Raw genomic sequence first — 25,647 nt, 5'->3', positions numbered from 1 at the left:
CCTTGGTGGGACTGGCTGGAGGCAGGACCAGCAGTAATAATCCCCCCACCCCCGATGGGCGAGAGGAGGCTCTGACTCGAGTGGGTGAGGCAGGAACAGTTGGATAATGGAGCTGGTTGCTCATCACTTGCCAGCGTTTTGCCTTCCAGGAGCTGGGGGCTTTCTGCTCTGCTGTAGCAGTGGCCACATAATCAGGATTCCTCGGGTAAATTCCTGCTGTTTCTCCTAGATCTGTGGCTGCTGTTTTAATTGCCTGGAGCTCTGAGCCAGACACAGGACCCTTGTTGCACAAACCCAGCTCTCATGAATGATGCTGTTGTGTGTGTGTCTCTGAGCTTCTCTTTTCCTCCCTCTCGCCCTCCTCCTTTGGAAGCCAGGGAATTCAGTGCTGGTGAGATCCCGCCTGCTGTATTCGTGCAGCTGGCAACACGGCTCCAGCTGCCATTTTGGGTGTGCCAGGCGACCTCTTCCCCCTGATTCTCCTCTCATGAAGGATATTGAAGCCATCCTCGTCCTCTTGGCTGGAGCTGGTTTGCTCACTTCTCTCTGGTGTGAGGCTCAGTGCTGAGGCCAGCACTGAAACATCCGTGTGATCCTGGAAGCTCCAGGTGGATGGGGCAGAGGTGGTTTCTGGGCTCTCTGTGCGGCAGATTCACCATTTTCAGGGGTGTTGGGGATGACCTGTGGGCCTGGGGCTCCTTGTGGGATTTGCTGTGTACCCAGTGATTGGAAGGGCTGCAGTGGGGCAGTGGCAGCACCTGGGTGCTGCTTTTAGGGCTGGGGATTGGGAAAAGCCAACAAGTGTTCTGCACTAGGGTGGCTGGACAGGGAGATAAATGGGGCATCCCAAGGTGGGCAAGGGTGCTAGTACAGGCTGGGCCAGCTCTGCCGGGGGGTGACACCCTTCGTGTGAAAATAACACAAGTTTCTCCTGTTCTCCATCCCCAGCAGTGGATGAATAGGAGCCAGGGATAATGCATTAGCGGAGCAGGAGGCCCTTGGCAGCTGGGTGTGACACACGTGCCCCAGACCCCATCGCCCATGGGTGCCTTTCTGGGCTCTGTTTGTATTTATACACCTGAAAGAAAACGGTAACCTTTTTCTCCCCGGTTTATTTTGGTTGTTGGAAAAGAGCAGCGGTGGAATGGCCATGGCGCGGTGGTGCAGGATGTGTCTGCCGGGGCTGCGTGGGTCCCCTTCTGCGGAGCGTTCTCAGCTGGAGCAAAGGTGCTTTTCCCGTGGACTCGGAGTAGCTTTTTGTCCCCCTTTTACGCCGTTTCCTGGCTGTGACTCTTCCGGGAGGGTTCATCTGTCGGGGTGTTGCTGCCGGGGGCGGCAGAGGGCGCCGTGTCCCCCGGGGCCGGGGGGGTCACGCGTGGGGAGCCCCGGCCCAGCGTGGGAGCGGCCGCGCCGCGCTGCCCCCGCCGCCGCCTCCTTCCAGCTCAGCGTCTCCGCTACATTTCCTGCTCTCTGCCTCCACGCCCTCCCTGTTCCTGCTTCACGCAAGGAACGAGCGGAAAAATGCCTGAAATCTCTGAGCCCGGCGCTTTTCCAGTGGCCGTCACCGTGCTGGGAGCACCCGGGTGAAACAACCATCCCGGCTGTGCCCTGGGCTGCTGGCCGGGGGCTCGGACAGCACGCCAAGGCTCTGCACCCATCGTGTTTCCAGAGGCTTTGCTCGCCCTCTGTCCCTTTTTTGTCCCCTCCCCACGAGCCGGGGAGCTGCACTCTGGGGGCGTTGGGACTTGTCGGGGTCAAGGCTCGGCTGGGTCCTGACACCCGGCTCCCCCTGACCCCCCCTCTGCCCGCGGGTGCTCGCAGCCCTTCACTCCTCGCTTCAATGACCTTGCAGTGATCCCCCCAGATCAATAGCTGCTCCCTTCGCTGGGGCTGACCCCGGGGGGCCGCCGGCTGCCTGCTGTCACCCCCCTGCCACCCCCTGCCCACCCCTGGGCTCCAGCTGGTGAGGGGCTCTCACGCACAGAGCTGCGGGAGGACTTTGTAGCCAACAAGGGCTGCATTGAGCAGCCTATGCTGGAGTCCCTTCCCTCCCTGGTGAGGGCCAGGGCAGGGGGGACTGCGGAGGGGCAGAGGCAGGAGGGAAGTTGGTGGGAGGAGAGTCAGGAGCTTGGGAAGGAAGGAAGGAGATGTGCCTCTCAGACTATGAAAACAATGGGAAAAAAATCCTGTTTTTTAACTTGGTTCTCCCATGTTGGGAGCTTGGGCATCCCTCCAAGCAGTGATTTCCAGAGGAAAGCTGGTTTCTGGCATCCCTGCAATGTACCTGGTCTCTCTCCTGCTTTTCTGGTCTTCCCACCCCAGATTGCTGCCTGCCTCCATCTCACCCTCTGCCTCCTCTGCCTCTCCCTCCATGCTTGGGCTGGTGCTTCCTGACCTCCAGCCCTTTCACCTATCATTGCTCACAAAAAAAATCCTCCTTCAAGTCCATTTTAAACACTGTTTTTCCCTCTTAGCCCTCTATTCTGAACACCGTCCCCCCTCTTCTCCCTCATCTTCTTGCAAATCACCTCTGGCTGTGCCCCTCTGGTGTGACAGGAGTCTGTGGTCCAGAGCCAGGTTGTGAGGTGTGTATGCCATGAAGAAGGTCCTCCTCATGCTGTGCTGTTGGAATACCAAGTACAGAGCAGTGCAAGGGGATTTCTGGGGACATGAGTCCCTGAGAGCAGGCCTACTGCTCCTCTCAATACCTTGCTGTGGCTTCCACCCCAGCTGTCCATCCGCTGGGTCTGACAGACAGGGAGAGCTGGAGACAGCCAGGTGTCTGTCCAGAAATTGTCCTGGGGTGCCTCTTTGTGGGGGGAACAGCCTGAGGGATCCCCGTGGGTGCTCAGCCCTGCAGGGAGGTGGCAGTTGTTGGTGTCCCCATCCTGCAGTCGCTGCCCCAGCCCACGGGCCAGGCCAGGCCCTGCAGTTGCTGCTGCCGGTCTGGGAGTGGAGGGAGGGGGGTGACTGAGCTGGAGGGGCACCGGGGCCTGGGGCAGTGCAGGATGTGAATGGAGTTTGGGGTTCTGCTGGGTTTGACATGTGGCACAGAATCACAGAATGGTTTGGATGGGAAGGGACTTTAAAGTTCATCTCACTCCAACCTCTGCCATGAAGGGACACCTTCCCCTATCCCAGGTTGCTCCAAGCCCCATCCAACCTGGCCTTGGACGCTTCCAGGGAGGGGGTAGCCACAGCTTCACCGGGCACCCTGTGCCAGAGCATCGCCACCCTCACAGGGAAGAATTTCACCCCAGTATCCCACCTAACCCTTCTCTTTTCAAGTGAGAAGCAATTCCCCCTTGTCCTGTCCCTCCATCCCTTGTCCCAAGTCCCTCTACAGCTCTCCTGGAGCCCCTTTAGGCACTGGAAGGGGCTCTGAGGTCTCCCTGGAGCCTTCTCCTCTCCAGGTGAACACCCCCAGCTCTCCCAGCCCGTCTCCATGGCAGAGGTGTTCCAGCCCTCGGAGCATCTCCATATCCCTCCTCTGTCGCGGCAGCCGCTTCCCCGGCAGCGGCCGATGCGGTACCGGGGAGCCCCCGCACCTCCAGCGCAGGCCCGGGGACTGCGGCGCGGGGCGGTCCCGGGGCGGAGGGCGGATCGCGGATCCCGGGGCGGGCGGTGCCGGGGATAGGGAGGAGGATCCTGGGGCTGGGGGCGGATCCCGGGCGGCCCCCGCCGCAGAGCCCCGCACCTGCCGCGGCCGCGCTCACACCGACAACAGCCGGAGCGTCGGCTGGCACTGCCCGAGCCCGCCCGCTGCCCGCGGCGGCCCGGGCACCCGGGGTCCCCCTCTGCACCCTCCGTCCTCCTCCAGACCCCTCTCCTCCCCCTCCCTCGACAGGTCCCCCGAGAGCGCGGCTGGACGGGGCATAGCCTGAAGGTAAATCGGGAGCCTGCGGTTAGGTGCGGGGAGTGAGGGGACAGGAGGAGGTGGGTTCCGGGAGAGAGCATCCAGCTATCTGCTAAACCTCGTGGCTTTGCTCCTTGGCTCAGGCTGGGCTGCGCCGTGCTCTGAATGCTGCACATGCATGGCAGAACCCCTTCCTGAAATCACTTTCAGCTCTGTGTGTAATGGAGTAAATAGACAGGAGGTGATGGAGAGATACAGTGGCCTCAAGTTTTGTCGGGGGGGGGGGGGGGGGGGGGGGGGGCGGCGTTAATTGGATATTAGGAACAATTTCTTTCCTGAAAGGACTGTCCTGCCCTGGCACAGGGTGCCCAAGGTAGTGCTGGAGTCACTGTCCCTGGAGGGATTTAACAGCTGTGTAGATGTGGCACTTGGGGATGTGGGTTAGTGGTGGCCTTGGCAATGCTGGGGGAACAGTTGGGCTCGGTGGTCTCAGCGGGCTTTTCTAACCTCAATGATTCTGTGATTCACCTGTGGCTCCAGAGAACGCTGCTCAGCCCCGCTGGCTCCAGCAGCACCAGAATGCCACCAGGTGGGATGTGTGTGCTCTGGTACCGGTGTCCGTGTCAGGATGGACACGGTGCCTGTGTGAGGTGGCTGTTGCTGCAGCCGGGGAGGAGGAGAAGCTTGGAGCTGGTACACAGCTCCTGACAGCCTCGTGCAGTAACTGGATCCCCCCTCTGTCATTCCTAGGCTGAGTCATGGCAGTGTGTGGGGCGAGAATCCGCTGCTGCCATTGGAGTGGCCGGGTTCAGGTTTGGCATGTTCAGCTCCTGGCTTGGCCCCACTGACCTGCGTGCTGCCAGCAGGATTCAGGAGGGCTGTGATGGGATGTGGGCTTTGGGCCACCTGGGCTTTCCCAGGGCACCTCCTCACCTCCTCTTACCTGGGATTAGTGACAGCTAACCTGGTGGCGGGGAAAACACAGATTTGCCATCTGATTCAGAGTCAGTGAGTTCTTGGAGAAACCGCACTGTTGTCAGGAGACTCCAGATCAGGCCCTCTCACTGCAGTGGGGGAGGCTGGGCTCTGTGTCCTGCCTTTCAGTGCCATAGACGCGTTTCCAGTGGATTGGCTCCTTTGGAGCCCTTTGTTGTTGGTAGGGACGGATGGGTTTGCTGTGCATGTGTCATTTGTCACATTGTGAACCAGCACTGCTCTGGAGAAGGGTGCTGGCAAGGTGAGAGGCTCCTTCCTCAGGGGCTGTTTGATCGTGCCGAGCTCAAACACCAGCTCTTTGTGCGTTTAAATTGCGGTTTGTGTTCTGAAACGCTCCGTGTGCTGAGGGCAGCAGAGCCTCTTCTACTTAAAGACCTTTGTACAGTCCCTGGGTGTTGGAGTACATATCGTGAGTTTTTGGCAGAAATCCACACTCTTTTCCACTTGCATACGTGAGCTCTTATCAATGGCTGTGCCTTTTTCTGTTTGTATTCTCACCAGAGCCCAGCTTGGGAGGTGGCTGTGCAGCCGCCCCTTGCCACTCTCGGCACGTGTGTGCCACCAGGAGCAGGGGACACGGATCAGCTCGGATCCCATCAGACCCCTCGATTCTTGCATGGGAAAAATCAGCTCCCACCCTTAATCCTGAAAGCTTGTCAGTATTTTCTGTGTGTGGCAAAATATGAAGTCCCAGCACAGAGCAGGTATCAAAGCTGCTTCTGAGGAGCAGGTCACGCTCATGCCATGTGCTCGTACTTCCTCCCAGAAATCCTTTTCTGATAAAAGACTGACTGCATAAATCCAGCCGTGCTTCCGTTGAGCATTCCTTGTCTGCATTGCCTCCAATGCCCAAACCCCAGTGTGTGTTCACAGGACAGGCTGCCAGAGCTTCAGTTTTGTAAGAGAACAAAATGTGGTTGTGCCCAAGGGCACGTCAGTACTTCCCTTCAGTTTTGTACTAATTTCAAAAAGATTTGAAGGTTCTCAAAGTCAATTGAAGTGAGTGGAGGAACGAAAGGTCGCCCTTTCCCTGAGGGCATGCTGACGTTGCTGTGTGACTTTGGGCAGAAGGATCAAGCTGGGAAGTTGGCTGGCACTGAGGGGAGCGGGTGGTGCCGAGGGTAAATCACTGCCAGTGGAGAGAAGAACCAAGTCTCCTTCCTTCAAGTGATCACCCCATGAAAAGCCTGAGACAGTTTGCCTGTTGCAGGGGTTTGGGATTCGCCTTTGCCCTCGGTGTGGCTTTGGAAGGGCTTTTGCATTTGGTGTCCATGGGAGTTTAATCCCCAAATTCAGCCAGCACGCTGGCAGCAGGGCTGCGGGGAAGGGAATGCTTTGGAGAGGTCGCTTTGGCCCTGAAGCATGGGGAGCTGGCGGGTCCTATGTGTGGTGGGACTCCTGCTCTGTGCCAGGGCTCATCTCCTTGGCCCAGCAGAGCATCCCCTAACATGGGGGTCTCCTTCCCTCCCCCCAGCCCCATAGCAGAGGTGTTGCTCCATCCCTCCGCCCATTGGGTTTGGTGACAAGGATTGCCAGAGCCCAGGGATGAAAGCTGAGCTGGTTTTGTGCATGTAAAAAGCTTTAGAAGTGGTGTGAGGGCTGTAAAAGCTGGGATGCTGTTGCTCCTGCCAGTCTTCCCATCCCACGCCGTGCCCATGCTGGTCCTGCTGCAGCAGCAAGGGTACTCCAAGGCAAGAGGAGCCACGGGGAGTAACAGCTCCCCAAACTACGTCCCGGGTGAACTGAGCATGGGAATGTCTCCTTGGAAGTTGGGGTTTCTTGTTTCTCAACTCCCCTTCTTGCACATGCTGTTCCAGGCCTGCTGGGATGTGTGACAGAGGTGTTTGGTGGGATTTAGCACTGGAGGAAAGCTGTGCTGGCAAGTGGCCGGAGCCTCCAGGGGCTGGTGGCCAGGGCAGAGGAGCGCCTGTGAACCTTTGAGCAGAGCTCCGGAGGGGACCGGCAGCGGCGGCACATTCCAGCGAGGCCGGGGGTCTCCGCACGGTTAATGATTGAGCTGCAGCGGCCCTTTGGTTCCTGCTGTTTGGAGAGGCACCTCGGGAACACGTGAACCTTTCCAGGCTGCGGGGCTGGGCGTGGGGATTTAAAGAGACCGGGTCTGTCCCTACATTTCCAGTAAGAGGATAGTTTCCTGGTGCCAGAAGGTGATGGCTTCTGGATCTTCATTGTCTGTTTGCTTTCTGATTCATTGGGCGCCTTACCTGCATGTTCTGCATGGGGATCGTTGTCAGTGTGGAGCTGTGCTGGCCTCACTCTGCCCCATTCCATGCTCATCACCCTCTGCCCGATGCTCCCCCCGAGGTGCTGACCCTGATCCCATGGGATGTGGCTCCTAGTGGGTCCCCATGTGTCCCCCGTTTCTGGATGCTGTGACACCCATGGGTGGCCGCGTCCCCAGGCTGCTGCTGTTCCCTGCGGCTGCTGGGTTAATCATTGCCAGGTCCCCGTGCCCCGTGGGCGCTGGCCCGGCTGTTTGCAGAGCCCTTATCAGCACAGGGCACTTGTCACCGCGTGCCAGTTACAGGCAGAGTAAACGGTGCTGGGAACAACTTTAACAGTTATGGGGACCTTCCCCAGGGGCTCAGCCAGTCCTCATCCCGTTGCACCAGAGGCACATGGAATTTCAGCAGAGGTGCAGTGTCACAGGCCGGGGGACTACAGGGCAGGCAAGGCTGGTGGGGTGGTCAGGATAAGTCCTGGGACACCTGGCTTCTGGTGTGGTCCTGTGAGAACATCTGGATTTTCATGGGTGCTGCAGCCAAGGCTTGGTCCCATTGCTTAAGTGGGAACAGGAGTTGGTGGATTCTCCCAGGGCATCCTAGTGCTGAACCCGAGGGGTCCTGTGTCCCCCAGCCTGGGTGAGCTGGGGGATTTCCTGCCCTGCAGGTGGAGAGGACAAGAAAGCTGGCATTTAAAGGAAAAAGGAAGAAAAAAGGAAAAGGAGTGAAGAGGACGAGGCTTTGCTGCCAGTGCTGAAGGCTGGGCTGGGGCAGGGGGCCAGGCTGGGGGCGGGGGTGGTTCTGAGGCTGCAGGTGGGGGTTTGCTCTGTGGGGTTTCAGAGGGTTGGCTGGCAGGACGGTTCTCTCTGCTGCTCCTGCTGAAACTGGAACTGACCCTGGGCAGGGGCGGACAGAGGTGTCACAAGGCTGTGGGACGGTGCCCACAGTGGTGACACAGAGTCCACTTGACCTCGTTTCATCAGTGTCTTTAGGCAAGAGCAGGACATCTGGGCAGCCAGGGCTGGTGTTGCAGCTCTATTTTTCCAGGAGGAGGGTTGCCCCATGGCCTCTGGACACCTTCCTGAGCAAATCCCAGGATGGCTGTTGCATGGCAAGAGCCACTGGCATGAACCCCCTGGACACAGACATGCTGGGAGTCCTGCACGGACTGTGGCTGTGTGATTTCTCCAGCTGTGGTGCTGCTTTCTTGGGAGCAGCAAGGACGTAGGAAGCAGTGGTTCTCCTCCAGCTAAAAATAATGGGCGTACACAAAGTGAAAAATGAGGGACAAGGCAGAAATTGCCTCTCTTCTCCAGGCAGGTGATCTCCTGCTGAACCCTGAGCCCTGGCTGCTGCTCTGGATGGACATTTGCTTCCCAGCCAAGTGGCAGCTGACCCCACGCTTCCCTTTCCCACGCCTGGCCTCACACCTCCACACAGTTCTTCCAGCGCTGCTGCTGCGCCGAGAAATTCCAAACCACGGCAGGCACCGGAGGCGTTTTGCAGCAGCAGCTGAATTGGATCAAACCACGGCGTGCCTCTGAGGCTGAAGGCCCCAAGTACCCCGTTATTAAGGGGACGTTTAGGGAGATGCTGGGGGCTGGTGACACAGGGAGTGCTTTGGCTGTGCCCTTGGCCTTGCTCCTGCCTCAGTGTCCTCCTCTGTAGAGGGAGAATGGAATCACCCTCTCTGTGGCTGTGACCTGTGAGTGCATGGGAACACTGCCAGATCTTCGCACTGAGCTTATTTATTTATTGTCCTGTCCCATGGCAGAGGGACCGGGGAGAGTGAGTTCTCTCCTCTCCACACTGGACTGTTGGCTTTGGCCTGTCCTTGACTGACTGTTTGAGGCTGCTGCTTCTCCACGTCCTGGATTTCCTGTATTTCTTCTCTTTTTGCTTTCTTGTGCCTGGTATCAGGACGTTGGTGTGAAGGCAGCGTTTGTGCTTCCTAAGCCTCCGTGTGTGTCCCTGCTGGGCTGGAGCAGCTGCAGTGCTGGGCTGGCACAGGAGCTGCTGGGGCTGTGGGGGAGTGCAGGGGGCTGCATCGCCGGGGTGCCCCATCCCTGCCCTCTGCAGGAAGCTGGGGAGCTGCAGTTCCATCTGCCAGAGATCCCAGCACACCCTGAGGGACTCTCGGAGAGGGGGCAACTGGCACACCCCACTCAGGGCCCTTGAAGGAAGGGTCTGGGTGGGGAGGGGGGCACAGGTGCAGCCCCCTGGGCCCCCTGGCTGCAATGCAGGACCTCCAGCAATGCCAACAGCTGTGCAAGTTCCTGCTCTGCCCAATGGCTCTGGGAATGGAGCCAGCGCCTTTGTGAAATCAAGAGTGGGTCCCCAGCTATGAGCCCCTTTAGAGGGTCCTGTGCTTTCCTTGTCAGACAGAAATTTTATGTTTGGATTCTGGATTTTTGGCATTTTTTTCAGGATCTGGCGATGCCACAGGTGGCCTCTGGCAAGAGGCTCCTCTCGCGTCACTAATCCAGAGTCCAGACACGTTGAGATTCCCTGAGGCCAGAGGCACATGGGGGCTGCATTTGCAGCAGGGACTGAAGGGGTTAAAGCTGCTTTGCAATGTGATTTAAAGAAAAAAAAGCCATTTCCTTCATGTCCAGAGACAGTTTATTTTCTGGGCATTCTTCGGGACGCAGGGAGGTGCCTTTTCTTTAAGGCATTTCCTGTAAGCAAGGTTATATTTGGCCTGAGGAGGGTGGGGAGAGGAGGTGGGTGCTGGGGAGGGTCCACGGCCGAGCCGGGTGACCTCAGCTTTTGTCTCTCTGTCCCGAATTGTGGTGGTGGCAGGGCCGGGAGGCGCGGGCCGGGCCGGCTGTCACAGCAGGGCGAGGAGCAGGGTCCTGCGGCATCCCATGTGTGCCCCAGCAGCGCTGCTGCCGCTTGTGGTGAGGCTGAGCTGGCATCCACGGGGTGTTCGGGGTGCTTTCAGGCCACCCCTTCCTTTCTCTTTAGGATGATGAAGATAAGAGCTGCTGGACCCCATATCCTGTGCTTGGTGTAGCTGTCTTCCCTCCCCCAGGATGGCTTTGATTTCCATTGAAAAGACAAACAAGCCTGCGTGGTAATGCACCAGATCATCAACATTCACTGTGCCCCTGGGGTCGCTAGTGCAGATTTAACTCTTTCCCTGAGGATATTTGATCAGACCTTGATCCTGGGGCAGGGGCTGCAGCCAGACCCCGACGCCACAGGCTGGGCTTCCCCACGCAGTGCCGGGGCTCGAGCTGTTCCCCGATGTTCCCCGTGCCAAATTTCTTCTCCCCCATTTTGTTTTCTTTTTATTGCCGTGATTTCCTAAGATCGGAAGAGGCGAGTTATGAAACTGGAGTTATCCAAACACGTCTTGTTTGAAGATAGCGTTTCATCCAGCAGATGCAGCTTCCTGCCCTGTAAATGGTTCCCATTGTTTTGCCTTGGCTCCTGGCCCCGGCAGTGCTGGGGTGTCGCTCCGCTCCGGCAGCTGGAGGAGCGGTGGTCCCAGACATGGAATGGCTGGACTGGGAGCACTGGTGCTCTGTAGGCAGCCTCTGAAAGCACCTGGGGGGCTTCCTGGGGCTGCCTCAGATCAAAGGCAGCGAGCTGGCAGGGTGCTGGCTCGGCTGGCTGCAAACATCACCTGCAAACTGTGCTGGGCCAGGCACAGAGGTAGTGCTGGTCTGATAGATGGTGTCTGCATGGCAGGAAGCAGGGAGGAGGGGGTAAATAAAATGAGGTGGTGCTGGTTGATGTGGTGAGGACAGTTCCCAGCACAAAAGAAGCAGCACACATTTTTAATTTAAAATTTTTGGGGTTTTTTAGTGTTTAAATGCAAAGAGAGGGTTCAGAGGTGACCCTCAGGTGCTGCTGAGGCACTGTGAATAACTTTTTTCCTGTGAGGGTGGTGAGGCCCTGGCACAAGTTGCCCAGGGAAGCTGTGGCTGCCCCATCCCTGGAAGTGTTCAAGGCCAGATTGGATGAGGCTTGGAGTAACCCAGTCTGGTGGGAGGTGTCCCTGCATATGGCACGGGGTGGAACTGGATGAGCTGAAAGGTCCCTTCCAACCTAAACCATCCTGTAGTTCCAAGGTTTCTCTGATTCTGTGATCCCTGTGGTGGTGGCAGGAATATGGTGTGGGATTGAAGAAGTGTTAACAGTCAGAGTTTGTTGGTGAGCTGCAGCTTCGTGCCTCATGTTCCCCTGCTCCTGCCTGGCCTTGGTGAGTGTCTGGCGGCTGCGGCTCCAGCTGGCTCTGGATGGCTGCAGGATCCTGGGCACAGGGAGGGAGGTGCAGCAGGAGCAGGCTGGGACCTGGCGAGATTTGGGTGGATCACTCTTCCCCACCAGCAGAGCCTGCTTTGAGAGGAGCTGGGTGTGTCCAAATCTCTTCCTCCGACTGAGGAAGCCGTGGTGGGGGTCACACTGTCCCTGGAGCTTGGGCACGGCCGTCCCTCTGCAGCCGCACTGTGAGGGTGCCTTTCTTCTCCTGCTCTCCATGGCCTTCCCACCTGCTTGAGCAGCAGGGATTGTTTTGTAGTAAATTTTTTGTTTCTGTGAGCACTGTTAGAGGCCGGGGAGCTGCAGCTGTTGGCTCATTAATGAGGTTCTGCAGAACTGTGGCCGGAAGTGGTGCCAGGCCCTTGGCTGAGCTCGATGGTTTGACGCTTTTCCTTCCTGCCCTCCTTGGCAAAGCAAACTCGCTTTGCTGTGCCGTGGCCACCCCCACCTCAGCCCCTGCTCCCTTCCTGCTTTGGGTGTCGATTTTTGCTTTGAGGGTTGGGCTGGAGTCCCTCAGGCAGGGTCCTGAGGAAGAAGCCTGAGTCTCGTGTCTCAGTTTCTTTGGCCACAGTGGTTGGAGAAGGCAGAGATAGCAAGGTCAGGAGTCTCAATGATTGCTGTTTGATAAGGTTCACTGATATTTTATTGGTGGTCTCCAAGGACAGAAGGAAACTTCGTGAGTTAAGAATGTAAGTTTGGAGTTAAGGGTGTGCCTTGGCAGGGCCACGTCCCCCCTGAGTGCTCAGTGCTGGCTCGGGATGGAACCCAAATCCTCGGAGATCCCAGTTTCTCCTTACTGCCAGCGCCCACAGAGATCTTGGCTGTCCTTGAGCTGCTCTCTGGCTGTGCTGGCAGAGCCAGTCACCTGGCCAGCTGCTTCACCTGGGATTTACCTGCTCTCAGGTGGTTCGTGCTGCTCCTTGAGCAGGGACTGAGCCGTGAAGGGCTCCTGGCAGCATGGAGGATGTTGTGTAAGACTGGGTTCCATGGATTATTGAGCACTTGTGTTTCTTGGCCAGGCTCCTCAGCCCATTGTGGCATGGAGTGATGCACTGGTGGCTTTGTCAGTGCTTTCCCTGTTTTTCCAGCACTGCTCCCCTTCAGCTCATCTCCAGCTCTGCCGAGGTCCTGGGTGGGGATGGGCACAGGGGTGTTTTGCAGTGGAAGTGGGAGAAGATGCCGTATCCCACCTCTCTTTCTGGGAATGCTCTGGAGACCAGAGAGAGCAAAGATCAGCTCCTGCAGCCCCGCTTGGCGCTCTCAGCCTGAAGGGGCCTTGTGGCGCTCCACAGTCCCTGGGCAGGTGGGAATGAAACACTCGGTGAGCAGCCGGCTGGAAGAGCAGCGAGTCCTTGTGTGTGGCGGTCACGGGTCAGTGTCACCTGTCACGTGCCAGTCAGGGCAGTGGAGCATGGCCAGCCGTGTGTGCATGGCTGTGGCTCAGTGAGGCGGTGTTGGGCGAGCAGCCGTGTGTCCAGGCACTGGGACTGGGGCTTTTGGGAAAATCAAGGTCGGGCTGTCTTGGATGGGGCTGGGGTGGCCGTGGGGGCTGGGGGCACATGCTGCTCATCCCCAGCGATGCTGAGGTTGCTGAGGTGCGCTGGGGCTTTGGGTCCCTTCTGAAAACTCGCATGTGAGTCAAAAATTAGTGGTCATAAAAATAGATGGGCGAAGTTGTAGAAGGGTGTGAGCTGATTGATTGACCACAAACATGTCAGCCAGCAGCACTGAGGGAGAGCTTTGCTGAGGCAAAAGCTTCCTCAGAAACACCAGTGGGGCAACTGCTGCACACTGCTGGGACTGGAAAGGAGTGTTTACTTGGGAAAAGATGAGCATTTTAGAGTGTTCTTCTGAACTGACTGGCTGAGGGATGGCTGGGGATGGCTGACTGCTGGGGATGGCTCCCCTTCTGTGCACAGCTACTGTGGTGGGGGTTTGGCTGGGAGGTTCCTCCCTGTGTGATCGCAGTGGGTATTGCAGAATGACTCTCTTTAGGGCAAAGTGTTCTTGGTATCGCCCCTGGGAAGCACTGAGCACCGGCTGGAGCCTTTGCCAGCCCTGGCATCAGCCCACCATCAGGAGGGGATCTGCCACCCATGAGCAGCCCCATCCTCACCATGTCTGGCTGTGAGCACCAGCGAGGCTGTTGTGCAGCTGGGGCCAGATGAGAAAACCCCAAGCAGGTCTTGCTGTGACAAATCCTTTCCTTACAGAGGGGCTTTCTCATGGAAGGGAAGCTGGAACAAACATGCCCGTTCCTGCCAAAGGCGCTGCTCTGCCAGTAACTGGCCTCTGTTTCCTACTGCAAGCGGTTGGTGTGTGGAGCTGGGGCTTCCTGCTGCCTGCTGACCCCTGGGCTTCTCCTTGGCCTGACCCCGGGAGCTGTTCCTCTGCTCCTGACCCTGCTGTTGGCAGCCACCGCTCCGGCTCCGGTGTGTTCGGCGTCATAACTTCCCATGAGCCGGAATAGCGGTGCCAGGGTTGTGAGCTCCTGTGCCTGTAAATCCCTTGGAAGGCCGGGAATTGCTTGCTTAATTAACCAGACTGAGGAAGAGTTGTTTGAACCATCTCTGGGAAGTGTTTCACCTGTCTTACAGCAAAGGTCTTGGATTTGGGACTGTCTTTTGGCCACGGAGCAGCCCAGATCCCTTCATGCATTCTTGGATCCTTCCCGATCCATGGCTGTCAGCTGTGTCCCTCAAGGCTGTGCTTGCCTTGGCTCCTCAGAAATGCTGTTTTTTATGTAAAGGGCCCCATTTTGGTCTCTGCCCGGGTGCAGGGTGGGTTTGGCTGTGGGAAAGGACACAGGCAGACCTGGCTGTGCTGGATTCTCCAGTGGGAGGCAGACAGATGGGACCATGTAAGCTGGCTGCCATTCCCATGATTGGTCTTCCATTGGGATTCAGCATCTTGACTGTCAGGCCAGAGCAAGAGCATCTAATATTGCTTGAGGCCAGATTTGCATCCTGTTTTATAATATTCCCTGACATTCCCCACATTCCTGGCAAGGAGACTCCTGTATTTTTTTAAAATATTCCTTTGTCTCTGAAAAACTATGACGTCCTTTAAGACTTCTTCAAAATGTCGATATCCTGCTGTCCTGGCATCTCCTGTTAGCTCCGTAAAGCACGGGCAGCCTTGAGTTTCAACTCCAGCCCCAACAATGTCTCCTTCCAGTTGGGAGAAAGGGCAAAAAAGAACGAGGTGGACCATGTGCTCCTGTTTGACTCAGTGACCTCCCTAAGCCTGATGTCCCTTCTGTGTTTCCCCCCGTCTGCAGGTTTCACTGCCCCCCATGTTTTTGGGGTGATAGTGGGCCTGAACTTCCATTGCTGCCACAGCCTTGTCAGGACAGCAAGGTCTGACGGGCTTGGGTCCCCCCTGGGGCCTGGGTCTGCAGGATCTGACCTGCGAGGTGTGAGCTGAGGGCAGGCAGGATGTTTTCCAATGTCGTATCCCTGGATAGGGATGAGAGACTGGGAATCAGAAGCAAGGTGAGACAATGCTCAGCTGCAGGGATCTCACAGCTCATTCTGGGAATGATTTGTGCCAAAGCACCGGCTTGGGAAGGGCAGGCACAGGGAATGTGGTTTTCACTGTGGACACTAATCCTGTGTCAACCACAGCTTCTTGCTTAGACTGTGCTGACCCCTCTGCTTTGGGCTGAGATGTGAGCCGAGTCCTGCTGCTTGGGGAAGAAGCATTCCCAGGGCAGGTGGAGCACACTGGGCTCAGCACAAACCAGAAATTTGTAGGGAATTGGGTGATTTAGTCTGGATATCTCAGATTGCAGGCACTCCTCCTGTTCTTGTCCCTGAACCATCTCTTTGAGCTTTTATTCGTTTTTGGTATCTTGAGGGACTGGGAAATTTATGATGGCTCAGCCTTGGCTGTCAGTTTTCCCATCCCTCGCACACTGGCAACAGCTCCTGCTGTTTGCCAACAGCGGCCCGAGAGGAGCCTCAGCTGGGGCTCACAGCCAGTGGTTTGAGTGGTTGGCGTCTGATGATGAGAGGGGGTTTTGGGGTGTCCATCCCTCTCCTCCCTCCCGGTGTACTGCCGGACAGTGTCAAACTCCCCACCGGCCCCGCTCCCTGGAGCCGACACGGTGCCGCCCTGCGGGACACTTGGCTGTCAGCCCTCATTTCTGCGGTGGAATGGGAAGCCGCAGCTCTCCTGGCTGGGCCGGGGTCCCGCGCTGGGCAGGACAGCCCCGGCTGCCCGTGCTGTCGCGGGGCTGGGAGCGGTACCGGATGGAGCCCTCCCCGCTGCTCCCACCCCCGCCGCGGCGCTCAGCCCTGCGGGGCCGGGATGTCCTGTTTGCCCGGGACACGTCGGCTCGGCTCGGCTCGGCACAGCCCTGCGGGGGGAAATTGCAGCTCTGCCATGGAGTGCCTGTGGGAAGGTCTCTTGCCGCCAGTGGACAGTGCCGGGTGGCCGAGGACGGCATGAAGGAGGCTGGAGGTCATGCTGATACTTTTTTCTGCATTTAATCCACGGTTTCCAATGAACAAAGCCGGGATTAACAGCTCCTGCCATGGTGAGTCTGCTCGTGTCCCAGCTTTGTGTTTGGATTGGGATGCTCCAGTCAGCAAACGCTCTCGGGGGAGGTGGGAAAAGCTGTAAAATTACCTTTTTTCTTGTTAGAAATTTCTTGTAAGTAGCGTTTCCTGTGCAGCAGGGCTTTTACACGGGGGCGAGTGCAGGGTTCAGAGGTGTCGCTTGAGTTCTTGTTAAGTTGTTGGGGGGTTTTTTAATCTTTTCTTGAAAACCAGAATTTCCTTCACCTTTTTTCCCCTGGAGTGCTCTGCAGCTACTGCCCTGCGGGAGCGTGTGCCCGGAGCGGGGCGGCAGCGGGGTGTGCAGGGAGCCCTGTGCCCCGGCAGGACACGGCGCTGGCACCGGGGATGCGGCTGAGCGGGGCAGGGATGAGAGGGGCGATGGCAGTGGCAGAGCACGGGCTGGCCTCAGTCACTGCGCCTGGGGCTTCTCCTTCCCCGCTCTGCTCCCCGCTGAAGAGACCTGCAGCCCTGGCAATATTTGGGTTTATTTCTGCCAGAGCCAGCCAGGCCGGTGGGAGCGCGGGGAGCGCCGCGTGCCAGCTCTTCCTGATCTCCGATTGTTTCCTGAACCCGAGCCAAAATCCCGCTCCTGCCAGGCAGTGAGGGCGGCAGCCGGCATGGCCACGGGTGCGATGGTGCTGGTGCCAGCCGTGCTCTGGGATGTGGCAGCACCTGCTGACAGCAATTCACTGATACAAGGGCAGTTTTCAGAAGGAGGAGAGGAGGAAAGAGAAGGGAGTGGGATTTGGAGCTGTGGGGTGGGGGTGGAAATGCCCCCGGAGCTGCGGTGAGCGATGCCCGAGTGGGGCCGGTGGGTGTGGGGTGCTGCAGAAGGGGGTCCCGATGGGAGAGACCTGTGAGCTGGTGACAGCCCTGCCGCGGTGCACACAGACCTGCGTCCCCCCGAGAAATGTCCCTTGGCTGCGTTTTGAAACTCGGAGTCTGGGTTATGCCTCCATCTGTGGCTGTGCCCGGAGGGGTCCCTGCACGGACGGGGGTTCTGTGCCTGCACCTCCCACGGGCTGAGGGGGGGCCTTGTGCTCGGCTGCACATCCAGGACTCCTTGGGTTTAAACTCCTGAATTTGGCAGATCTTTCTGATGTGGGATGGGATTTCGGGAGTTTAGCAAGGAGCACATGCAGGCACCTGTACTTCCCCTGGGCGGCAGGGACCGATCGATAAACCAAAGCTGAGGCTGGTGGGGAAGGAGGCAGGATTTTGTGCAGAGCTGGGAAATCCTTGATTTGGGGTTATTTTTGTATTGCAGCCTTTAAGAAGGGAAGAAGAGAGCCCTAAAGTAACCCTTTGTGCCTCTGCTGCGAGTTCAGTGCCTGTTCCCTCCTGTGAGGGCTTGTGCCCATGCCAGGGCTGTGGCAGTGGCCACCGGCTGGGTGTGACAGCCATGGTTTGGGCTCCCTCTCCGTGGGGGCGTGTAGGTCTCCCACCAAAGCTGCTGGAGCCTGAGCATTCTTCAGCCAGGAATGGGGTGGGTTTGTGATTCTGTACAACATGGAAAAAGCTGCAGCAAGACCACAAGGGAATTCTGCTCCAGGGGTTCCTCTGGTAGCACACGTGTTTATGCTAAATAAATGCAAAAAAGTAGGAGGGAATTCCCTCGTGTATTAAGGGACTGTTTTTTAGAGCCTGGATTTAGCAGTGGGAGCTGGGGGTCATTCCTCGGCGTGGGAAGCAGGAGAGCAGCTGCAGCAGGTCACATCCATGGGAGATGCAAATGCTCCAACGGGTGATTGGAGCTGAGAGCTCCCTGCAGAGCCAGAGCTGCTGCTGGTTCTGTTTTTTTAGCAGAGCTGTTGGTGTTTCCCTTTGACTTGGCCTTCCTTGGCCTTTAGTAGTGGCTGGTGTTGGGTCTCGTGCAGCCTGGGGCGAGAGTGCTGTGCCGCGAGCAGCACCAGCGTGCAGTACTCCGGACGCTGACCTCAGTCCATGCTGGCTTTAATGCTCTTCCAGGTGGTGAAAACTGGACTTTTGCTGTTGTCCGTGTAAAGAAACGTGAAATGTGATCACTCTTCATGGGGAGGTGCAGCCTGGCTGGCACCTGTGGTGGATGATGGATGCTGTGCCTGGTGCTGCTGAAGCTCTGGCACCGCTGCCTGCCCTTGGAGCGACGGCGTCCACTTGTCCAAACAAAGTGCGTGTGAGATCCATGGGATGGTCAGCAGGAAAACAGTGCAATTTTTAGAAAGGGTGGGCTGCAGGATGGGCAAGATGGATTAACTTTCTTCAGTATCCGAGTAGCTGTTTTCATCTTGCTCCTTGTGGATGTCTCATGCCTGGAAGTGTCCAAGGCCAGGTTGGACGGGGCTTGGAGCAACCTGGGCTAGTGGAAGGTGTCTGGCAGAGGGCCAGAATGAGATGATCTCTAAGGTCCCTTCCAACCCAAACTATTCTGGGATTCTCTTCTGGATTTCTCTTTCTGGGTTCAGCAAACACCAAAGAGAAGGCAGGAACTTCACCCCAAACCTAGATCTGACAGAGGTAGCTGTGCTGGCACTGACAGATCTTCTTGGGGTTGTGCACAGGGTGGGCTGGAGCCAGAGACTCTCTCTGCTCTGAGCTTGCTTTACCGTTGCCTTTTCAGAGTTGGAACCCCAGGTTCCTGCTGGACTTCCGCTCAGGCATGGGGGTCTGCTGCTGTGTGCTCCTGGCACAGTGGGACGGTCCTGCCCTCTCTGTTGCTCCTCCAGGGTCAGAGCAGCTGCAGAAATGCAGGTGGGGGAGTCAAGGATGGATCAGGGTCCTCACCTTCCTGGCCCTTTGTTTCTGTTCCTCTCTCTTTCCATCCCTTGTTCCCCCCAGACATCTGCTCTGCAGCTGCAGCCCGAGCAGTGGGATGTGTAACCCCTGAGCTGCTGCAGTGCTCCTGCTCCCATGTGCTCTGGAGCTGCTGGGAGGAGGTGTCCTATAGGCCAAAGGGGCTCCAGGACTCTGAGGGGCTGCCTGGGGGAGCAGGAACCTGTAATAAATATGCTGTAGGACACTCCTGTAGCCATCACAGTAGTGCCAGGGGATGCTGACTTGGGCTCTGCCACCCCACTGTGTCCTGCTGCCAATGTCCATCGGACAGCATGTCCCAGACCCTCTGGATCCTTCCGTCCTGGTGCATCCCATGCCCCTGAGTGTGGCTGTCCCCTGTTCAACCCTGCCCTGTGGGGTCTGTGAAGATGTGTTGGTGTGAAGAAAGAACTTGGGTTAGTGGTGGCCTTGGCAGTGCTGGACTCGATCTGAGATGGCTTTCCCAGCTTAAACCATTCCATGATGCCAATGAGGATCCTAAGCCTCATTTGTTTGTGGCTAACCTGTCTGCTTCCTTCTCATCTTTATTAAAGACAGCACCGGCTGCAAACCTGAATTTAAGTTGTTCTGAGGGATGCTTGTAGAAGCAGAGGTGTTCCCTGTGCAGACTGGGCCCAGCTCCTCTCCCAGGTGCCAGCCTGCGAGGGCAGGAGCTGCTTTTGGCTGGGCAGCATCACCTGGGTTTCCTGGTGGCCACGTTCCTGCATTGTGCAGCACAAAGCTCTGCACACTGTGCGTGCAGAGGGCTGGCTGAGCTTTTAGAACAGAATAAACCAGACCTGAGGCTGCTGTTGGGCTCGTTTGAGGGGAGGAAACAAGAGCTGCCACATCCAGCTGATAAGGGCGGTCACACACAGCCCTGGAGCCCAGCTGAGGGATGAGCGGGGCAGAGATAAGGCGGGGGAGTGCTCTGGGGGGCTATGACAGTGCTGTTGGGGGTCTCTGTGTCCACCCGGCATGGATTATGATCCAGATCTGATCCAGACATCCAACAGCTACAGTCTCCCTGCCCCGTGGGGGCCAGAGGGGTTCCTGTCTGGGAGAACAGACATCACCCAGCAATTCCCATGCAACCTCCAGGATCATATTTACCCCTGGATGTCCCTTGTGTTGTGCACCACACAGCAGCTGTCTGGGACAGGAGTGGGGTGGCAGAGGTGCCATCCCCCTGCCAGGTGCTATCCCCAGGGAGCGATGCCCTCAGACATTTCAGGGCTGGAGGTGAAGGAGGCATTTGAGCAATTCCTGTAGCTGACATAGCAAGGAGCAGTTCCCAAAGCTTATGAGACCTGTTTACTGTGTGAAGGTTAATTATGGAAACACACCATGTCTGGGACAATATCCAACAGCATTCCTCATTCCTATCCGTGTGCCCTGTCCATGTCTGTGCTGGCAGCTCCAGAACCTCTGCACTTTGCTGAGTGGAGCTGGGAGCTGGAAGCAGGAGGTGCCCGTGGCTGGGAGATGCCCCTGGCTGTGTGGGGCTCCACGTGCCTCCTGCCCCAAGAGCCCAGCTGGGTGGGCAGTGAGTCCCAGCTGTGCCCAGTGCCAGGAGGGCAGCGTGGAGGCTTCCTCCAAAGCCCACTGGGAGGGTCTGGGATTGGCCCTTGGCTGCTGTGGGAGTGATGTCCCGTTCAGGGAGGCAGCTCTGATTTCTTCAGGCAGAGTCAATCCCTCTGTCCCTGGCCATGCCGGGGCCGGTACCTTCGGCATCAGTAGGATACACCTTTCCCATGGCACACCTGCCTCAGCTCCTGTTCTCAAGCAGTGAAGGCACAACCCCCTGGCTCAGGAGAGGTGTTGGGACTTTCTGTCGTTCCTGTAAAAAGCCAGCAAGGAAGTTCTGCTTACAGCCAGGAAGTAAAGTCCCTGTTGTAGGCAGTTTTATTTTCAGGCAGGATGGAAAGAAATCACGCCAAAATGAAAGAAAAAAAAGCAATTTTCTCCCCCTGGTGCTGGGGTTGAAGCTTCCCCTGCAGTGCCAGGCAGCTGCTTCCAGCTTTCCATGAGGTAACGTGCAAGCAATTTTGTGGCGGGGTTTTCTCCTCGCACACTAATTGGCTGTGTGGGATGTTTTATGGGGATTTGGAACCTTGCTGTGGGAAGCTGGGAGCCTGGCCTGGGACTTCTCCTTCTTAGTTTTGATTGTTGAAGTGAAAGTGCAGAGCTGGGGTTCTGGGAAGTGACTTTCCTGCCTGGAATTCTGCTGGCCTCTGGTGTTCCAGGTTGCTAATTTTAGAGCTTTTATGGAATGTCCCAGGCTTTTCCTTGTCCATGCCTGTTCCAGGCCAGGGTGGGGTGGATGGAGCCCCAAAATCACTGGAGAGAGAGCTGTCAGGCTCCAGACACCCCACAGCCACGAGCCATTCCTGCTGGAGCTGCCAGTGGGCTGCACCAGGGAGATGCCACAGCGCAGTGACTGCAGGAAGGGGATTGGGGAATTTTGTCCTTTTTTTCCCCTTCAGTGTTAGTTTTCATCCTTTTTTTCTGGCACAATGGGAGCCTCTTCTCTTCCTTCGTTTTTGATTTCCACCCCGTGCTGGGGGCGTTGGGGGGTCAGGGTTCCCTGGCTGGGGGCGCCCAGGCTTGGGGCGTGTCTGATGGACCATGGTGGCACTTGGGTTACAGTCCCTGCCCCTTGCTGGGTGCAGGGGATGGGAGAGCAGCTGTGGATGCCTTTCCTTGGGAAATACCATCCAGCCTCAACAGCTGCTAGACAAGGGCAGAGGCTTTGCTGGGGGGGGGTCCTCTGGTGGGTTGTGCACCATTGGGAGCTTTTTCCACTGAGGGTGTTGGTGCTGGTTTCCCCTGAGGGGATGTCCAGGTGTTTGCTGAGGACTCATCTCCCACGGAGAGCTTCCTCTGGAATATGAAACATAATGGGGCTGCTGGTCTGCCTTCCCTGCCTGCAGTCAGGAAGCTGGTGGGATTTATCCCCTTGTTTCTCAGGGATGCATGGACTCTGCCAGTCCCCTGTACCTGCACCTCCCGCTATGCAGCTGAATGGGATGATTTCTGCACCATTTAAACTGCAGATCTCAAAGATACTGAGTTGCTATATGCTCCTGGAAGTTATCTTCTGACCAGTGGAGGCAAGGAGATCCTCTTTGTGCCCTGCTGAGGGTGGGTGTAGTGTTTGGTGAGTCTGTATTAGACATCAGAGAATCCTGGAGATGTTGGAAACCCATCTCTGTTGCTGCTGCCTGGGGCTCGGGCTGAGCTGGGTGGGAGGTGAAGGGTCTCTGGGCAGCAATCCCTGGGGTCAGGCTGGATTCCCAGTGGAGGCTGCAGCCAGGGATGTGTGCTGGCCTCAGGTCCCATCCCCCTGCCCTGCCTGTGAGGTTCCTGCGAGGTGACAGGGAGGGCTGGGAACACGGCTGGCATGGGTGACCCTGTGCCCAGCGTCCAGCCATGCCCCACGGCAGGAGTGTTTGCCTGCCCGGCCTTTCCTGCACTTCCCTGGGAAAGCATGTCCATGGGAAGGGCAGGAAGAGGAGGAAGCTGGCTGCTGACTCCCTCTGGGACAGGACACTTGGAAACCTTTTCTGTGACAGCACTTCTACGTGAGAAGGGGTCAGCTTGGGCTGTCAAAGCCCCCCCTGCTCTAGGGGCCTTCTCCCTGTTTGAGGGGCTCTGGGGGGATGCAGGACTTGCCACAGCGGGAACCTGGCTCCCAAAGAGCTGAGGAGAGGCAGAGGCTCGGGGCCCTGGCCCCCAGCCAGCCCCTGCGTGGGGGAGGCGGCAGAGGGAAGGAAATGTCGTGCTCTGACTCCGCGTTTCCACCAGGATGAGCGGTGGCTGAGCCCAGTCCCGCGCAGAGCATCCTGCTGCAGCCCTGCCCTGGCTGCTCCCGGCCTGACGGGGCGGCTGTGGCCACGCTGGGTGTCACCGGGCTCCGGTGTGGCCCCAGTCGGTGCCCAGCCATGCTCTGGCACCAGCTGAGCCCTGCTGCGGGCAGGGGTAAGCGCTGCCATGGCCCTGCTCCTGCTGCCCTCTGCCAGACCCGTCCCTGGGGCAGGATCCATGGCACAGGTGGGAGGTTGGTGGTTTTGCTCATGGCTGGGGGCACACGGAGCTGCAGTCGCTGGCTGGGATTGGCCCCATGGAATTTCCATTGGGAGAGAAGGGGGAGCAGAGTTGAGCAGGAGCGGGAACTGGCAGGTCCGTTGGCAGGGGCTGTGGGAAATGCCTGTCCCTGGGTCCTGTCCACCCCAGGAGTGTGGGAGGGATCTGCTGCCAGAGCTGGCATGGCCAAAGAGCATTCCCAGGGACCACCAGTCTTGGTGCCCTCCTGCTGGACAGATGCAGCCATGGGGTGCCCTGCCCACGGGGTGTCGGGTTCTTTGGGAGGGATGTGGTGCTCCACGTGGACCAGCTGGCCCGGGATAGCTCCAGGGTTGAGTTCTCCACTGGGATTGCTGGGTCTGAGCCCTGTTGGGGGCAGAAGGGGTCAGCCCTGGGTTTTGGCAGGACTCATGGCATGGCTAATGACAGCTGTGAGGTTTGGACCCAGATCCAGATGCTCATTCCAAAACTTCTTCCCAAAACTTGCCAAGTATTTGGGTCCAGGGTTTTGGCTTGGTCCTGTCCTGAATTGAGCTGCTTATTTGGAGCTTTTTTTTTCACTGCTGTAAGCTTGCAATTGGGAATGCAAACTGTAGCCAGAGCTCTGGGCCGAGGCAGTGGGCAGATGGGGATGGAATCGGGGTATTCCAGTGCTGGGTGGGTCTGGCCTCAGCCCACTCTGTGCTGGGTGGTGCCTCCAGGAGAGACGGGCCAGACCCTGAGGCTGCCAAGGGATTTTCTGCCCTTGAGGTCAAATGTTGTCACCCTCAGCAGTAGAAACGTCATGGGGCCAATGGGTGCTGACACTTGGCAATGACTTGCTGTGGCTTCGGGAGCTCTGGGCTGCTTTCCCTCAAGTTCTCTAAATTGGAGGAATTTCCCGGGAAATACTGCTGGCTGCTGAATGGGCTCATTTGGGTGAGGCTGATCCCTGAGTGAGGGGTGGGAACCATCTGGGTGAGGGGTGAGGAACCCCACCAGGGGTTTGGTGCCCACTGGGATGAACACCAGCTTGAAGAAGAGGTGGGAAGGGCTGGGTGGTGGGAAGGAGGTGGGGAGGAAGGGCTCCTTTGGCACACTTTTCTAGGGGATGTTTGCAGAAGTGATCAGCCCCGAGCTTTGATGAGCTCTGAACTCATGATTACAAACTCTCCTGCCTGGCCAAGAACTGTGTTTGGTTTGGTGGGTTCAGAAACAAAATGTTTCATCAGAAGGTTAAAACTGTGTCTTGTGGCCCTGTCATTCAGGTGGCATCACTGTCACCTCCTGCTCTTTGCCCGGTCCTGGCAGAGAGCTGCAGCTGAGCTGTGTCTGCCCAGGACCCTGCTGCTGGTGGGACCCCCAGCTCTGCAGCCATGCATCTCCTCTGCTTTGTGCACACGGAACGTGGGCTCGGTGTCAGGGCTCTGGGGGGAGTGGGCTGCGTTCTGGATGTGTTGCTGCTGCTAGTGGGATGCTCAGGCTGGTTCTTTGCTTTCTTCCAGAAATTGAAGCCAAGAAAGCGTGTGACTGGCTACGGGCAGCGGGATTCCCCCAGTATGCCCAGCTGTACGAAGGTGAGAGCTGCCTCCTGCCTCTGACCCTGCTCTGTACCTGCTCAGAGCCTGTATCTCATCCAGATTCCAAGCGGGGCTGCAGGGACAGCGCCCACAGCTCCAGGGAGAGGAGGGAACAGAGGGGATTGTTCACTTGATTATATGAGTGTGTGTAACACTTTGAGCCCTTGGCCATGGCCTGGAGAACCAGCCAGTTAACTTCCCTGCATTCCTGAACTTTTCCCCTTCAGGCAGGGCTCTGAGGAATCCTGGGGCGGCTGCTTCGGCCAAGGGCAGCCAGGCTTTGGAGAGCCATCAGCTCTGAAGAGGTAGAGGGAGTGTTTCCCGTGGGTGGGAGCGTGGGGGCAGCCAGTGTAGGTAATGTGGAGAGCAAGCGTGTTCTCTCTCCTTCCATCCCTCCCCATTCCCACAACCCCTGCCCTGCTCCAGCCTGCCCTTCCTGAGCACTCAGCGAGCCCTGCCTGGAGCAGACCATGTCCCTGCGCCTCCTCGGTCACAGGGCATGGGCATTACCCAGCCGGCGTTCCTACTCCCAGCTCCTGTGCCAGGCGCCCAGGGCAGTGGCAAGGTGGCTGTGGCGGTGGCTCTTGCCTGAGGCTCAGCTGTGTTTACTTGGAAGCCGTGCTGGGATCCTGATCCCGGCCGGGGCCGGTGCGAGGAGCGGTGGCTGCAGCCGGCCCCGTCTGGCTGGACAATAGCGGGAAGCGGGGCTCCGGCGGCCGCAGCCACGGCCATTGTTCGGCTGGGCATTTCCCCCGCCCCCCGCAGCACCAGCCCCCCGGTGATGCCTTTATGAGCAGCATGTTTGCTGCCAGTGCCTATTTTGGGAGGCAGGCCCCACGTGCAAGGACAGGCTGGGTTCCTGCCGGGATACCCAGCCCCAGGTGCTGGCCCCAGACAGTGCTCACAGCTGGGCAGCGAGGAGCGGTGCTGGTGCTGGAGACCAGGAATGAACCAACCCTTCTCCAGCCTCTCTCTACAGAACTTCCCACATCCTCCAAGTGTTTCCCTCTGTTTCCCTTCCTGTGGTGATAACACTCCATGGCTTCATGAACAGATGGATTGAGACCCTTGGGGTGGAGGGTCCAGGTCCCACATGCACGATCCCAGCAGAGCTGTCCCTGAGTGCACAGGCATGAGCAGGGAACTGAATGGAGGCCCTCAGGCACCATATCATACCTAGAAATAGCTGTGCCCAGGGACCCTGGGCATGCACCACCTCCAGGTCTTCTCCAGCCACTTGGGTTTCTCCTCCTCTTCCCATGCCCGCTGCTGCCCTTTGTCTCTGA

The 25,647-nt window shown here is 57.8% G+C and overlaps 1 protein-coding gene across 3 annotated transcripts in view; it reads left to right on the top strand.

Moving 5' to 3' along the window:
* Nucleotides 1–25,647, top strand: part of STARD8 (StAR related lipid transfer domain containing 8) — a 42,508-nt gene that overhangs the window by 8,441 nt on the left and 8,420 nt on the right. Inside the window, exons 1-2 of one of the 3 annotated variants that reach the window (XM_032123971.1) lie at nt 3,682–3,886; nt 24,287–24,358. Coding sequence is in view for 2 of the 3 variants with exons in the window: in XM_032123970.1 (XP_031979861.1) it covers nt 15,829–15,901; nt 24,287–24,358 (145 nt within the window). In the remaining variant the exon portion in view is untranslated. Of the gene's footprint in view, nt 1–3,681; nt 3,887–15,543; nt 15,902–24,286; nt 24,359–25,647 lie in introns of those variants that run through there. The other 2 variants (XM_032123970.1, XM_032123969.1) reach the window with 2 other exon arrangements.

Source organism: Corvus moneduloides, chromosome 14 (genome assembly GCF_009650955.1).
Source record: "Corvus moneduloides isolate bCorMon1 chromosome 14, bCorMon1.pri, whole genome shotgun sequence".
Lineage (NCBI taxonomy): Eukaryota > Metazoa > Chordata > Aves > Passeriformes > Corvidae > Corvus > Corvus moneduloides.
The sequence above is the reverse complement of the archived record's forward strand: the minus strand, read 5'-3'. Positions and strand labels throughout refer to the sequence as shown.